A 16,640-nucleotide genomic window follows, 5' to 3' on the forward strand; every position below is an offset into this window, starting at 1 on the left:
TCAGCAGGGACATTTCTTCCTGCTTGGTTATACATGGACTGGGACCAATTGTTAGGGTCCAAGGCAGGCTGGATCACAGCACCATTGCCATCAGGCTCACCTTTTAAGTTATTCCTTGTTGTTAAATAAGTAATTTCCTTTGAGTCCTGTCTCATCCATCACTGACCTCTAACTGTCTGGCGGAAAGCTGAGCTCTGTGCCCTTGTCTCCTCCCTGCAGTTTTGGGGACCAGACTCTAGGGCCCAGTCGCCAGCTGATGCAAGTTGGCACAACCCCCGTGCCCTCCATGGGGCATTTCCTGGAGGTCTCAGCCTTGCATTCGATATTAGCAGCTGTTAGTGAGGTCTGCCATTACATACAGAAAAGCAGCCGCTTATCTGTTGCTTAAGGCGGAGCTGTCTAAAGTAGTAGCAGGTGCTACAGACAGTCCCAAATGCCTGGCTTCTCCTGTAGCAGCTCCCAGCCATTTCATCTCTCCCGTCGCACCTTTAACCAACCCCAGGCTAGTTCATGGACACAGTTTCTGGTAAGAGCTGAACAGCATTTGCTACGGTGCCCAGAGGGCTTGCTGCATGCCTGGCATATTTCCATGCTTGACAACTTTGCCTTGGAGACACTTGTTAACCTCTCGGGTTGTAAAAGACTACGGTCGCCTGAAGAGAGGCTTCGCTGAGATCTCAGAGCAAGGCTGAGTTTTCCCACTAAGCTCCCAGTTTCAGCCCCTGCCTTTTTTTGTATGTCTTCCCCTCCTGTTTTTGTGTGTACATATTTCACCTTCAGATGGAAACCAATAACCCAGAGTAAGAAGCAGCACTGGGTTTGAGCAAATGCCTGGCTGGGGGATGAGAGATGAGAGCTTTCCAGTGTTTAGCTAAGAAGGTAAGAATTATCATAGAGTATTAAGGCCAGATGGGATCACTGGGAACAACCTGTCTGACTTGCTGCATAATACAGCCCGGAGAATACCCCCACCCCACACACACCGTGTCTGCACCAAGCCCAGGCCTCTGGAGCAGAGTTTTTGTTCCTTAAGCTCTGTTTGGTTTTTTAAATAGGCTTCACCTACATCCCCAGGGCCCTGGTCTGTGCTGCACACAGCACAAAGCTTTTTCCAGATTTAAAAAAATCCATCAGCACTAGAAAAACAGATGCAAGCCTGTCTCAGGTGTAGCCTGAATGCTTATTAGCTCTTGGTGATGCTTAAACACACAGAGCACAGCAGTCTCCCCCAGCGTCCTGGCAAATAGACACTCCCTATGGTCAGGGGTATGGATTTGTTTGGATTTGAAACGTGGTCTGTCTTTCTGCTGAGAGGGGGAAAAAGCCATGTTCAGCTCATAGGCAGCTGGACTAGAGCAGTGCCACAGCACCAGCCCCTGGGTGCCCCCGGGGGACCAGGCCCTACCTTTGCTTCTTCATTAATGTTCCACATGAAGGACAAAGCGTTGTAAGCCACCTCCTCGATGTTCTGCACCGTGTTGAAGTTTTCTTTGCAGTCAGCTGAAATGCATTTAATGAGCGATTGACTTTTGATTGCAAAGTGAGAGTCTGGCTTACGCTCAATATGCTTCGCACATCTAAAGGAACTCTCAGCCACAGATCCCCGAGCGCCAGCCCTGCCTCCGGCCACGCACAAGGCATGTTTCATCCCCTATGCAGCTACAACACTGCAGGTTAAGGCATAGGCCAGAAGTGTCCCTCCGGTCCTGATGGGTTACTGCCTGCCCTCTGGCATAGCTACACCTGTGCAAAGAGATGTGGGGACTTTGCTAAATCAAAGAAACCATGTTCAGAACCTGAGGGCACAAGAATCAGAGCCAAGGGAGTGGAGCCTGCCTGTAAATACCCTGCTAGGGATACTGCCAGCCTGCGGGACCCCCAAGGAGGCACAGACCCTGCAGTTCATGTTCACGCAGCTCTCCCTGAAAGGAGGCAGGGTGTTGGGGCTATAAGGGCAGTTTAGGGGTAGGAGGGAGCTCTGGTGGGAGTGCAGCGTGCTCCACCTGAGCCCAGCTATTGGTTGATCACTTAGAGATGAGCCAGCTGACACAATTCAGAGCAGCCGAGAAGGCTGCTCCACTGGCAGCGAGGCCAGTGCCAGAGCAGAGTATCAGGGAAACCGCTCTACTGACCCTCTGACCTAAACACAGCAGAGGATCCGGCCTCTGGTCTCCAGCCCTATGCATTAGGCCACATTTGAAGCATTGTGCTGGAGGGACAAAACACTGGTCAGGTCAAACTGAACACATTGCGGGAGCAAGGGAGCAGAGACCCTTTCTTCTCGGACTTCTGCGTTCATCCTTTGCCTTCAAACCCCAAAGCCACGTCTCTCCCGGAAATGTAGTTTGCATATTAATCTCGAAGTTGCTTGCACTAAGAAGGACCAAGAGACCCCCCCGAGCGAGGAGTCCCACTCCTTACCAACATCGATGACCCTCTGCTTGGCCGTGGGCTGGCGCGAGTGCCAGTGCTTCCAGAACTTCAGCTGCTCTAGCGGGATCTTTTCGTTGTCAAAGACGATCATAACGACACTCTACAAAGCAAGCGGGAGAGCTCCTTTCAGTACGGCCTGAGGGGCAATGTGGGCCTAGACATCCATGTGCTGGACAAAGGAGAATTAACATCCCTCGCTTCTCTTGTTGCTGGGAAAAATGAAGCCCGCAGCATGGAGAAGCAACTGGAACAAGGTCACATGGGGAATCAGTGGCAGAGTTAGCAACAGAAACCAGGACTCCTGCCTCCAGTCACCTGCTCTAGCAAGACCGTCTGCTCAAGGCCATAATGCTGGCTCCTAATGCCCCATTGATAGTGTCATGGACCTCAAATGGCATGGCCTGGGAGGGCCTTAGGGGTAAAGCCTTACAGTGCCATTAATCATTACAAATGCCCCGCAGTTACAAGGAACCTTTCATCCGAGACGTTTCAGCCCTTTACACCCGGACCGAGGTGCGTCAGGCCTGAAAGGCAACTCAGTTTACCAGCTTAGAAGCAAGAAGACTTTGGAGCCTGGAGAACACCTTGTCTCCTCTCCATCCCCCTATGACAAATCAGCCTCCAGCCCATTCAAGTGGATCATTGCGCCAATTAATGAGGGTTAAGGCCAGTTTCTTTGTAAGAACCAGACTGATCCCTGTGTCAGCACGGGGCGGGTCCAGGCAGCTTGTGCCCCCTCCCTTGTTTAGGGGCTGCAGGGAGTCACCACCGGCCTGGCACAGATCAGAGCACTTGTCCGGTTGCTCTACCTCGTGCTCCTGTCCCAGCACGAGGAGTAGGGCGGGAGAGCAGGACTTCTGGGTGCCAGCTCGGTCCATCTCACACGGGCCCCAGGCTGCAAGCCCTCAAGCCCCTTCTGCGCACCGGCAACTCGACGGATCAGGCTGCGAGCTGCACGCCTGAGATTTCAGTGCAAGGCCAAGTCTGTTGCTGTGCAGCAAAGGATTTGCTGCTCTCAGCCAGTCTCCATCCCAGACGCTGGTTTAAGCCAACATGAGCAACAAAGCCTTTACTCTTCACACTCAGCTCTCTCCCCAGGCCAGTGCGAGTGCTGGACGTCTGTTTATAGCATGTGTCAGCGAAACCGTCAGCTTGTCTCTTACCTTGACTTTATTTGAGGACAAGTGTAAACATTTGCCGTCTCCAGCTGTCCGCAGGGTGATGGGGTAGAACTGCCCTTTGTTGAGGTAGGCCATTGGCGAGTCCCCAGATTTGACGTGAATGGCTTTGGGAGATCCCAGCGTGTATTCAAAGTCACTTTTGTGGAACGAAGAAAGAATGATGAATAACCAGCCGATGCCATTTCAGGCTAAGAGCTGCGTACAGAGGCGTGTTAGCCAGCTACAGAGCTGAGAGGATACAGCCAGGCCCGCACTATCACTGCTCCGCTCTCCCTCTCTTATATGTCGTCTCCATAAGCGCAGATGCTAACAGCGCTGTGCAACACCCCTTCTCTTTTCGGTTCTCTGCCCCCCCACCTGTAAGATGAGGATGTTTGTAGGGGTCTTCCAGCTCCAAAGGGACATCTAGTCCAACTGCCCCGAGCAGAGGTTGGATGGGGTGACAGCCTGAGGCCCACTCCAGCCCTCTTAATCTCCAATTATCCTCATTTTCCAGCCTGCTGGCACAGCCGGCCAGAGAAGTTTTTCAGTAGGGTGACTGACATGCATGCTGCACCGGGGAGAGCCGAACTGTGTGGGGACGCCTGCTCAGCACCCCTGTGCTTCCCTGCGTTTGCTGGCGTGCCCGATTCCAGGAGGAACGGCCCCAGTCTCAGAGGAGCAGCAGCGGGGCCGTGCTGCGGAGCTGCGCACCAGATCAGAGCATCCCAAGGAGCTGGCGTCCACGGCTTTGCTCTCGGCCCTTTCGTACAAATCACATGCTGGACCCAGGCGCTGCTCAGAGCCCTTGGCTTCCACGCTCACAAAAATTCACCCTGACACTTGAAAACAAAACCCCACACAACAGAAGGTTTGTCCCTGCTATAGTGAGTGAGGGCATTATTTCAGAGCGGTTTATCCTTGGGAAAATATTAATTCTGTCTGGCTGCCAAGCTCAGTGCCAACTCCAACTGGCAGCTGGGCAAGTGAAACAAGGCCATGTGAACCGGAAAGCAGGAGACAAGGCGGGGAGGAGGACTGCAGGGTACCTCTTAATGCTGTCAGCAGGGTAACTCTCGGAGCACGGCGGGTCTGGCTGCGTTTTGAGGATGTCACTGAAGAGCAGCGACTGTAGGGAAGCAAAACCAGAATGCATGAGAGTGAAATCTTTTGCTTCTCTCCCACCAGCTGTGTTTAATAATAGCAGCCCCATAGCACGGGGCCCAAGCCTGTGGTCCTGAGCCCTGGTCTTATATCCATCGGTGTCAGTGCAAAGCCCCCTGTTCATTAGCACTGCACTGAGTTGCAAAGAAACTCAGAAAGCCCACAACAGGACAGGATTCTTTTGACACTTTGGATGCCCTTCGGGATCTCTGGATTTATCTTATAACCCTCATGTAGGTGTCTGTCCACATTGTCAGCATCCTTAAAGGGCACTTGAGGATGCTGGAGCACCCTGGTTGAGAATCACTGGCTTAGGCAATGCAGCTCGCATGGACCTGGCCTTCACTACGCACTTGAATAACTCGTACACCCTGGGGCAGAAGGGTGGAGCGGGCCAACAGGAAGAGGGATGGTGAGGAAGCCCCTTCCCACGTCCGTGCTAATCCGCCCACCTGGCTATCGCTTTTCCTGCTGCACCCACCCCTCGGTGTGTCAACCGCCTTTGATTCCACCCACTACAGACCAGAGCGATGCCAAACACACTCCTTCAGATGTTGTGCTGCACACGCCCTCTGCTCTGCTGTTTAAAAATCACCACGGCATCTGACCCGGAGGCTTTGTCGCTAGAACCGCATCCCCTTACAGCGCTTGGGACCCAGCCCCTGGGGACGCATTGCAGCAGGAGCTGGTCTCTCGTGCATTGCTGGCAGCCTGGGCTGATGATAAAGCACCGTGCTTTTCCATGCTCCTCTCGCTTTACATCACACAGAAGGGAAGCACCCTGGTTTTAGAGAGGAGGAATCTGGGGCGCACAGCAGGTGCGGGATACCCCCGAGAGCCTCGAGTCCAGCCCACCCAGCGATGCAGCCCCGCAAAGGTCCTGACCTCCTGGGGATCCTCTTTGAACGTGCTGTCCGGCTGCCACCTCTGCTGCGGAGGCACCACGTGTATCGTCTCGAAGAGGGAGTTCAGCGAGCCGCTGTCATACACATCCCCCGAGGAGATCATGTAGTGCTCAGGGTTGGCGTCCAGCTTGCTGGTGCCCGGTGGGAGGACGGTGGGCTTGTGGGGAGCCTGGGGGATGCCTTCAAGGCTCAAGCCATTTTTCTTCTGCAGGTCGGGATATTCTTGGGTCACGGAAACGTTTTCGGCCAAGAGCTTCATGAGATGGGCGGAGCTGTCGAAGGCCGGGATCTCAGGGTCGTACTCCATGCCATGGCAATGCCTAGGGGAAAAGGATCCAGTCTCACACCAGCACAGGAAGAGAGCAAGGGCCTATCCACTGGAAGAGGATGTGAGAAGCTGCCTACCCTGGACTCTTTTGGGCCCTGAACTGGGGCTCCCCACATCCTTCCCCTGCAGTTACCACCTGAGACCATCACTGACTTCCAGGGTTACGCACCTCGACATCTTAGTCATTGAGGCATGCTCACCTGCCCCCCAAAAGAAGATGCCACACAAGCATCACTGCACTCATTTGCATTAGTAAATAGGCATTTAGGCAAATTAGGTGCAGCCCTAACACACTGAGCAAGTTCCAGCATAGCCCTCGCTCTAGGGAAATCTGGACCCAATTCAGTGGAGCACAGAGCTGGCCTCACTGAGTCCAGAGGACACCAAAGGGAGTGAGTGGAGGGTGCTCAGCACTGCACAGGATCAGGGTGCTTGTAGGAAGGCAGGCAGAGGAGAAACTGTTTGCAGAAATAACTTGTTCTTAAAGGTCAGTGGACTGGCGATTTGGGGGTTGAGTCTAGCTCATCTCTGTGTAGAATACACTTAACATCAACCCCGGCCCTGCACATTCAAGAGTCCTAAGTCAAGCCCCCCCAAACCAGAAGATTTGGGTGTAAGGCTGGGCTTCTCTGCAATCACGAGGCCTAGACACTTACTTTAGAAAGGGGGGTGAGGGGGAAGCTAAGATTCTTCTATGTATTTGCATGACTCCAGGAGATGGGGGTTGAGAAAACCCACAAAGAGCACAAGATTAGCCACAGAAATCAGGAGAGCTGGTGCAGCCTCAAGACAGGGCACGAGGGACTAAGCATAGGGAAGAAAACAGCTAATAATGTTCCAGGCTGGGGAGCAAAAGAAGAAAGAAACCCCGCCACGCAGTGAAAACCACGTGATCCAGGGCCAGTCGCTTCTGGGGTTCACCAGGCTGGCATGCACCAGCCCAAGATCTCTTGCTCAGCCGGAGAAAAGCCGTGTATAGCGCCTGTTACTGTGCACAGAAAACAAGCCAGCCTCCGCACTGGCAACACACTCGCCCTCTTGACAGTGGCACCTCCCCTTAGGGAAGCCACAGCTCCCAGCCGCCCTGCTTCAGGCAAGCTTCGGTTTCGGGGACCAGCCCAAAAGCTCTTGGCTCCCACACCTGCCAGGAGCATGCCAATGCTCAGAGGACCAACAAAGGCTCCCCAAAAATGAACCCTTTTCCTCCATCCTCTGCTAGTGAGGGGAGGGGAGTGAAACCCTCGAACAACCCCGCAGCAGGAAACTGGAACCCCTGCCAGACAGCAGATAAATAGCACTGCTCTTCTTTTAATCCAGGCAGCCTTTAGTAATCCAACAGCCCCAACCTCTCCGAATGGAGACCGCCAATGAAAATAGTGTGCGAGCCCATTCACAGCCTCCGAGAGGGGCTAGGCTTAGACCCAGGAGGAACAAAGTGCCATTCAATGGGCCCATTTCAGTGCAAGCGGCTCACGAAGTGAAATGCAGAACAGATTGCCAAAGCACACAGAGTTCAGGAAGGGGAACTGGATTCATAGGGGCTAATGGGCCATTAATTTCCCAATCAATTATCTAAAAAGCCTCAGAGGGACACAAAGGAGTCATCAGCCAGAGGACACCGGGCAAGCTAGAAGCCACTGACATGGAAAACTCTTATCAGCTTCTTGAATCGGGGAGGGCTTGAGGGCTCCAGCTGGTGAACTCCAACTACAGCTAGGGATGGAAGTCAGCCGGACTCCTCTGAGTTCAGCTGGGCAGGTCCCAGGTGGTGTAAGTGGGTGTAGCTATTTCACAGCAGCTGGGGATCTGGCCTAAAGCATTTTAATACAGGTCTCTCAGTTAATTGCCTGCACAGATGATGAGAATAACACAGTGCTTTGATGTCCGATTTATGTGGAGATCCATCATGCATGCAGGCGGCTGGGGGGGAAACAGGCAGCGCCAGAGAAGAGGCATCTGTCTAACCTCTTTCCTAGTTCAGTGCGTCCCATCGTGCCCGGTGGAAGGACCCTCTTCTCCTTTGGGACCTGCGACAGGATGGAACAGAGCCTGGTTAAGTGCCAGAGACTTGGTTATGGAAAGCAGCGGCAATGTCAGGCCTGGTTATACCGAACAAATCTAGGGTGAAGAGACTGGCCTGGCATGGGAGAGGCAGGCTGTCTTCCACAGACCCCCTGTGTGGCATCTCGCCAGGGGGGTGGGAAACAGGGAGGTTTCACAGGTGCCCAAGGGATTCAGGAGCATCAGTCCTGTTGGTTTCCACCAGAACTCAGTCACTGAGCTGTTTCAGAAAACCCCAGTCCCCCCTCCTGTTAGAGCCACACTGCCCACCTCGCCGGGATGCCGGGGGGAGCAGGCCTTTGCTAGGTGCTCAGTGCTCCCTGCTGAGGGAGGACGACTGCCCTCAGGTGGATCTTGGATCTCGAAACCTTCCTGACCCCCTTAATGCCAAGAGGGAGAGTGGTGACGTGGGAAAAGTTCGAGTGTGGGATTTGGGAGCCCTGAGCTCAGTTCCCCACCTTGACATGGAGTCCCTATGTGATCTTGGGTTGCTCTGTGCCTCAGTTTCCCCTCTGATAATAGCACCCGACCTCCCATGGGTATTATAAGGCCAAATACATTAGAGACTGCGAGGGTCCATGAAAGTACTTCACACAGATCAAACAGCACGCGCCCGGGATGGTTCGACAGTCTCGTTCGGGACTCCCGGACAGGAACATACCATGTAGTAATCGTAGAGGAGGCTGAGGGCAGCCACGCTGTCGTCGTCTCCGTTAATCCTCATCATCGCCTTGGTGGCTGCGGTCAGGGGGTTCTCCAGGTAGGTTTTCCAGGCCTCGTCTTCACTGGTGTAGGAGAACTTCTGGAAGTTCATGCTGTCATTCTTCATCAGGCACACAGACCTGAAACTGAGGCAGGGGTTAAGGCAAAGCGTCAGCACCGGGTCTTCAACCTTGCCTTGCACTTCAAGGCAGCCCGGATGGGAGCTCAAAGGAACCCTGGCTTTCACCGGGGGCTGCTTTCCTTCCCCCTCAGGGCCAGTGAAAATCCCAGCTCTGCCCTTTGTAGGAGTCTCGAGGCCGGATCATACCCTGGCAGGGGCTCCGACAGGAGCCAAGGGGGTTGTAGACACCCCTGCTCCAGGGATCCTCCTGCTCACAAGAGGCTTCCTCAGAGCCAGGCAGGGAGAGGCAGAGGAGTGCAGTGGAGCATCCTTACCCTCTCTGCTGGGCAGGACTGGTGCACCCCTCAGCAAGGACATGCCCTGGCTGGACATCCCCTCTGGCTAGGACAACACCTCTGCAGGGAGCTGGACCTGGACCAGTTCATACTCTGTACTCTCAGGGCAGCAAGGAGCACAACTTTGCAAGTGCGCTGCTTTAGAGGATGTACAAGACGGGGGGGGCTCGTGGGATTCAGTCCATTGTCTTTTCCTCATTCTCTTTTAAAACTGTAATTCAGCTCTAACAAGTTCTTTTGACACGATTTACCGATTTCCAGTTTTCACCTACAAAGTGCCGGGGTGCGGGTGGTGGGCAGGTCACAATACCATCGCTTACACTGAATACTGCTTTACAGAGCAGAAGGCAACGGGACCACTTCTACCTGGTACAAGCATATCACAGCCATGTCTGGTTTGGTCTCTATTCTTAGAATTTCTCCAGCTCTCTAAATTCTGCATTAATGGATCCTCAGATGCACGGCCGCCTTGCTGGAAGCCAGGAAGAGCACACACCAACTGCAGATGCTTCATCCGCCTGATGAAGGGTATTATTTATACCTGAAAGCTTGCAAGGAAGAATCTTTCCAACTACTTGAGTCGATCTAATAAAAGATATCAGATTTACCTAAAGAACCTTGTGTTGCTGGAAGCTAAGCAGTGGCTCCTTTTATTTTCCTTCAGCAAACCATGCTAGCATGCAGTAGATCAGAGCCAAGAGGGGCTAGCTTTTACAGTGTGTACCCCTCTGCTGGGTTATAACCACTCTGAAGGGATGGACTAAGCATGGGCACAGCCTGCGGCACCCACTACAGCTGTGCCTATGTGTCTGCTGTCCCCAGGGCAGCGTTTTACCTTGGGGAGTGCATCGCCGCACCTTTGGTCTGCCCACTGTCCACCCCAGCATTACAGAGGAAATGCCCATTCATCTGTTGGCAGGAAATCCCCAGATATGCTCCAATTTTTTGAAGATTTGGGTTGTCAAGAACTGCAGTGTTTTTGAGCAAGAGAACAATGAGATGAAGAATCTTTGGTTTCAGTGAAATATTCATGGGAAAAAGGACATTTCCCAGCCAGCCTGAGTCACCACGGCATTCACCACCGTTTCAGTTACTCCTTGGCCTATTGGGGACCGATAAAAGTCCCAGCCGAGGATTCCCATCTCAGAAGAGTTTCCAACTTTGTCCCATATTGACCCACTTCTGCTTGGTCGAAAGGCTCTTCTCCCACAAATGCTGGCTTCCTGTGAGCAGCAGGAAAGCACAGCCCCAGAAGTGAATCTGATGCAGCCAGACAAACCCTTAGAGAAGAGCCCATTAACAACAGGCACTTTTAGCTTGGTGCGGAGCTGCAGGACGTGGCCCAGGTGAACACGTCTGGGGCTGTTGGTCAAGGGATGCTCCAGAAGCAGAAGCCGGACCTCCCTGGATGCCTCTGCAGGCAGTAGTTTACTTGACGAGCACCGACACATTTTGCTTTGTCCTTTCTGACAGCCCAGCTCTTGGAGTGTAGGGGGAACACGAAGGTTTTAAGAGGCTGTGCTGGCCCCGATCTCCCACAGATGTGGCCGTACCTTTTTCATCCACGGTTAAGTGCACTGCCATTCCCCCAGCAGAGGTGCAGAGTAATGGTGCTCAGCTTCCCTCAGACAAAGCCACCCTGGGAGAAGCCGCAGCACCAGAGGCTCCCATCCAGGTACTAAGTATGTCTAGCCCTGCTTGGCTTCCAAGGTAAGATCAGACACGTTTGGTACGATGCAGCCAAAGACAGTCACCAGCCCAGCTCACTGGGCTGCCCCTTTTACTCTTGAAGCAAGCTGGCCATAGGTAGATCCCCCTTTGGGCTGATCTGCAGGGGCGAGTGGGTGACAGAGGTGTACAGATAATGAATGAGCTCGGTGCCAGTCCTCAAGGCAACCGAGACACCCAACTCCTATTGATTTCAATGCCAAGCAGTAGCAGTCTGTGCTGCAGAGGTAGAGGCCCCAGGTGCCATCGTGACGACGAGGGGTTATCCATGGCATGCTCCCCTGTTTTCCCAGTGCCCAGACTGCCCACCACCTTGCTGTACCAGAGATGCTGAGTTCGGGCTTCCTTCCCTCACCCACCTCTCCCTCGCTGCCTGGGATGATGCACTGACTTTGGTTTCACTCAGCGCATGAAACTGGAAGCAGGTGTTTCGGGAGTTTCGTTGTCTCTGGCATTTCTCACGCAGCCCTCCCTCCCCTTCAGTGCTGCTCGCATGTCTCCAAGGAGTGCGGATTGGGATGACTCAGATTTCACGGCCGTCGACTCTGCGATGGGGCTGTTCAGTCCTGTCTGGGCAGGAATCCTCACCCGTTCTCAGTGCAAACTTCTCAAGGAAGAGCTGTCAGCAGCACAGCCTGCATCTGGGGTGAGACCTGGCTCCTATCACTTGTAATCAGAAGAGATAACACCGCGCTGCGATGGGGCAACACAGGGCAGAAAACAGACTGTTCAAGTCAGAAATGGCTTGGCGCCGGTTCTCCAAACAGGGAAAAAGTTCCCAGCTGTATCTTTCTTATGTCACCATTTACTCTGTCCAAAGGGATGGGAGAGCGGGTGTAAAGTACCCCAGAATAGCAGGGTGTTTGTGCCCGAAAGCTTGCAATTCGAGAATTTTTTTTGCAAAAATCTTGTTGGTCTAATAAAAGATATCACCTCTACCATGAGTCCTGATTGCTTTTTCCTCTAGACCGACATGGCTACAACCTGGACACCTGACAGAATAGCAGTGCATTTCAACACCTGATTTGCCCTCTAAGGTACAAAGCAGAAGGAGGATCAGGATGGCACCCTTGTCCCCAAATCCAAACAGCCTGTCCCTGTCTCTGGTTTATGATGCATGAAGGTTTCCAAAGAGCGTTAGGAGCCTCAGTCCCATGTTCAGAAGTGGTTGAGCCGCTAAGACTCTCCGTGTAGCTGAACACCAGCACGGCTTTGGGCAACTGGGCTGGAGGCCAGCAGAGTTGCACTGGATTCATTCCAGTTAAAGAGGGAGTTAAAAGTGACAATTTTGCATCTCCCGTTTCCTCACTCTCGTTAGACGGACATCTGCAAGGCACACGCTAACATGAGCTAAGTGCCTCGTTAGCCTATGCAGGCTGCCACGCCAGTGTAGCTGCACAACTTCCAGATGTAAGCTAACGCCGTGCTGGGTGGGTTGAGGTTTGCTTCACGTTATGCTGCGCAGACAAAGCTGTGTTTTTTGGGATATGAAGCAAAACCTCTGGTGCAAAGACCAGAGGCTTTGTACGATGATCCAATGCCAATTTTTCAAAAAGCCCTGGAGATGACTTTGGCTTTGGGTCTGGAGCTGCTGAGATTTTCCTGCCTCACACCTCTGTTCAGGGAAACAAAGACGGGGTTTGTAGCTGGCACTTAACTGACAATTCTGTGGTCGAGGCGCCAGGAGAACAGGACCTGGTTTGAACTGCGTGGGGTCTGAAGGTTAATGAATGCACGAGGAAGGTGGGTTCAGGAGAGAAGCGGGCACATCACCCAGGGAGCGGGTGCCAGGCTGCAAGGTGCTCTCCGAGCACGCTGGCCCCTTGGTCTGTGCGGGTGCAACGTGCGGGTGTCACCTGGCTGCCCAATCCAGCTCAGCCTTCTGCCAACTGTAACTGAGGGGCAAGGGAAGGAAAGAGAGGAGCTCAATCCCGGCTCCAGACAGGTCGGCGTTCCCCCGGCGTCACGCCTGGTCCCTCCCTGGTGCATTTGTCAAGCCAGTCTGAACCCATCACAAACGGCTGCTTTCTGGTTGGCAAAACAAACTTTCCTTTTCCAAGCAGCCGCCTTCGTGCAGCGGATCAGCTCAGGAAACAAGCACACGATCCTGGCCTCCCTCCGTGCGGCTGAGCCTCCGGGGCTTGTGCAAAGCAGCGCGCGGTGCTGGGAAGGGCGCAGCCTGTTTGTTTCCAAACAGTGCGGGGTCTGGCCAAGGGTGACCCACACCCAGCGACAGCTCCCTTTCCCCCTCTCTTTGCCAGTCCCATGTGATACCGGCCTCTCGGCTCCAATTCCACCCTAAGGGGGAAGCTGAAACAGGAGAGGCTGCCCGCTGGCCTCAGATGGAAAGAGCAGGTGAGTGGGATGAAACCATTTTCCCTTTTGTTGGGCCACAGGCTGGGTTTCTGTGTGCTTGTCCTCCGCACAGCCTGCCTTTCTTGGCCTCCCAGTGACAGACCATATATAATCAGCCGCGCCAGATGCTGGTGGCTTTACTGCAGCATCGCATCATCCAAAGGGCTGACCGTAGCAACCGACAGCAGGTATTCAGAGACGCTGGCCTCTAGGACACACTATTCATGCCAGGGCTGCCAGCTGATCCGGTCTGACCCTGTTCACCGACTGCCGCACAACTGGCTTCCAGTTAGACTCCCCTTGCACAAAGACCCCACACTCCCACGTCCTCCAGTGAGACCAGGGCACAATCAGAGAAGGGGAACAAGAAGCACATCTGCTTCCCAAGGGAGCTCCCTGACCCCACCAAACAGTACAAAACCCCGTGATGTGATGCGAGCTCAGAGGCTGGGCCCAACCCTCCAGGTTTCATCGCTGCTTGAGAGGGAGTAAGGAGTAAGTCAAGTGACAGGCAGAGCCAGAGCACAACTGTTTGGCAAGCACGCAGATGTGAGCAGATACATCAATAGCCGCAGACGCGGGCACGGACTTGGGCACAAAGCACAGATGGACACTGGTAACAGACTGGCAGGCCAGCGGGTGCAAGCTAGCTCTGCAGTCTCGCAGCAGCAGGGCAGCGCCAGGGCCCTGGCTTTACCTGTGGCATCTCATAGGATGTTTTGGGGGTTACAGATACTGCACCCTATGACTGCGGGTAAGTGTTTGAAGTGGCCATGTCGGCATTTCCTTCATTTAACAGTAGTCTGCAAATGCAGGGGACTGATCTGCATGGCTCAGAAGGCTCCTTCTGGTTTCTATTTGCCCGTGCCAAGTACATACTTAGCACCGATTCACACGCAGCTTCCAAAGCCAGAGCATCCACTGGGACCAACCAGTCCCACCTCCGGCACACGAAGGCCAGGGGAATTTTTCCAGGAGCTGGATGAAACCATGTCTGTGTCCCTCTTCTATGCTCAGTGTTTTACCAGTGTGACCTGCTGCTTCCTCACTCCCAGCTGGGGTCCCGTTCCCTCCCCTCCTGAACAGAAACCTCCTAGGTGGTAGCATGTGCAGGAGCAAGGGCTGCTCACTGCATCCGGCTGGCCTGCAGCCTCTGCACGCGCACAGCTGGAGCGCTCAAAATCATTAGGCACTTTGGAAAAGATTGAACTAAAACTCTCTCGTCTCTAGCTTACTCATCTTCCTTATAACAAGAAATAAACCAGCATACATATACATATGGATACTCGTGCATCTGTGTTTAAAACAAAGATCCTCCCGTGCACCTGCATGTGCACACACATGATGTGTTGTCAACACCAGGCATTTAAACGCGCTGAGGAAAGCAGTCCCAAAGCCTGAACCTGGCTTTAGTAAGTGAGGTGATTTGTGAGCTTGGGCTGTTTTTAGTTGCCTTCCAGCATGGCAGGGTCACACTTTCAAGCTTATCTCCAGCTTGAGAGAGGCTGGCACAGGCTTCTTCTTTCAAATGAAGCTAAGAGGATCAGACATACTCACTTGATGCCAGGAGCTGGGGCTTTAAGAAAAAAAAATCTGCACCAGATATGGCAAGATGTGCAAGAGCAGGTCCCAGAGCTGGTCACACGGATTCACAATCTTTCAAGAGAAAGTGAGTGCTTTTGTCAGCTCTTCAGGTGGCCTGGTTTTAATCCCATATTAATTATTGTTCTTCATTTGTACCGTGGTAGTGCCTAGATCGGGCCTCATACCGCTACATTCAAGTTCTTATATGCTTGTCATCACCCCAGCATCCTACCAACGGTGCACCGAGTGATGGGAGCTGCTCCTAGAGGCAGGAGGATATGAGAGAATCTCAGCTTTCCTAAAGAAAGGGAGTAAGGACAGCAGAGAGACCAAGGGACCGCACGGGAAGTCTGCAGTAAAACAGGTCTTAGGAGTCCCCGCCTGTCACCCCAACTACCAGGTCATCTTTGCCCGCCTGGCACCTTTCTGATGAGCCAGTTGTGCTACCCGCCGTACATACACGCAGCAAGGGCCTGCCAAGGAAGACCAGGTCCTACCTTGCAATGCTCCCTCAAAGGGGCTCTTCAGTGCTGGAGTGCTAGGGCCTCACCTCAGAGCTCCATCTTCTCATTTCACCTATCAATCCCACGGGTTTTTTCAAACGGTTTCTATCTCAAGTGAGTCTGCCTCCTTCGATCCCAGGTGGAGCACAGGTAAGTAACCCATTTCCAGGAAGCAGGTCATCACGGCGTGGTCGCCAGAGAGAACAATGGTGATGAGCGGGAGCCTGAGACGCACCCAGCGGGTGATACGCTAAGACCACCGAGGACATACTCTCTTGATTTGTATCATCCTCTTGTCTTCTCGCCCTGCCTGCCCGCCCAGATCCACCTGTTGTCTTTTGCCGTCTAGCCGGACGGTAAGTTCCTTTTTGTACAGCCCCTTCCAAAATGGGGTCCCACAGGCATGGGAGCCCGTCCCATAAAATGAATCCTCATCATGAACAAGGGGGTCCATGGTTTCTTAACAACCTCTGCCCATTGCAGCCCATGCACTAGAGATGGAGTTTCAGCTTGAATGCAATCACCACCTTCTTGAATCCAATTGGGTAATGGGGTTTTTTTTAATTATTTACTTGGCATATAATTGCCTTTGACCAGGCTCCCGTCCTACAACGAGCTCCATGAAAGCCAGCAGAACTGAGGCGTGTGGAATATGCATGCCATGCAACTACTTTTTTAGGTGAGCGTTTTGTAATGATCCAGACCGCAAACACAATGCGGGGCGAGAGCCTCAGTTGGTGAACGCTGCTGTCACATTGCTGACTTCACCTCTCTATCCCAGTGCATACCACGTAGCCGTGTCCGGGCAGAGGTGCTGCACAGAGGTAGAGTTACGGGGGCTTTTAGTCTAGGGTTTGCTCCGGGTGACTTGATTGCTTTGCTCGATGGGGGGCTGCAGTTACTGGGTTTTTAATGTGCAAATCTCTCCGTACATAGCTTTATACAAACAAATCCCCTGGCTCATGTGAAAATATACCTTGCTGCCGGGACGGGGAGCCTTTGTGGGCTTTTCAGCTGGGACCTAATAAAGGGCTTTAACTTTTCATTCACCAGGAGCATAACTCAAGTTTTAATAACACACCTTATGCACGACAAAAATTTGCTCCTGGCGATCATGGTTTCGACCACAAAACCACAACTGGGAGTAGCTCTTGGTTAACTCTTTCAAGCCTGCAAGCTGCAGCATTACGCATCTGCTCACTCTTATAAAGGGCTGCGTAAACTGCTAATAGGAACAAAG

General features: G+C 53.1%; 1 protein-coding gene across 2 annotated transcripts in view; it reads right to left on the reverse strand.

The window, feature by feature from the left end:
• GRHL3 (grainyhead like transcription factor 3) overlaps positions 1 to 16,640 on the reverse strand; it is a 34,752-nt gene that overhangs the window by 15,206 nt on the left and 2,906 nt on the right. For both annotated transcript variants that reach the window (XM_025198705.1, XM_006019282.2), the window contains 7 exons: positions 8,713 to 8,899; positions 7,956 to 8,017; positions 5,643 to 5,982; positions 4,643 to 4,722; positions 3,597 to 3,750; positions 2,422 to 2,533; positions 1,406 to 1,500 (listed from right to left, as the gene is read on the reverse strand). In XM_025198705.1, the coding sequence (XP_025054490.1) occupies positions 1,406 to 1,500; positions 2,422 to 2,533; positions 3,597 to 3,750; positions 4,643 to 4,722; positions 5,643 to 5,982; positions 7,956 to 8,017; positions 8,713 to 8,899 (1,030 nt within the window). The remainder of the gene's footprint in view (positions 1 to 1,405; positions 1,501 to 2,421; positions 2,534 to 3,596; positions 3,751 to 4,642; positions 4,723 to 5,642; positions 5,983 to 7,955; positions 8,018 to 8,712; positions 8,900 to 16,640) is intronic.

Source organism: Alligator sinensis, unplaced genomic scaffold (genome assembly GCF_000455745.1).
Source record: "Alligator sinensis unplaced genomic scaffold, ASM45574v1 scaffold337_1, whole genome shotgun sequence".
NCBI lineage: Eukaryota > Metazoa > Chordata > Crocodylia > Alligatoridae > Alligator > Alligator sinensis.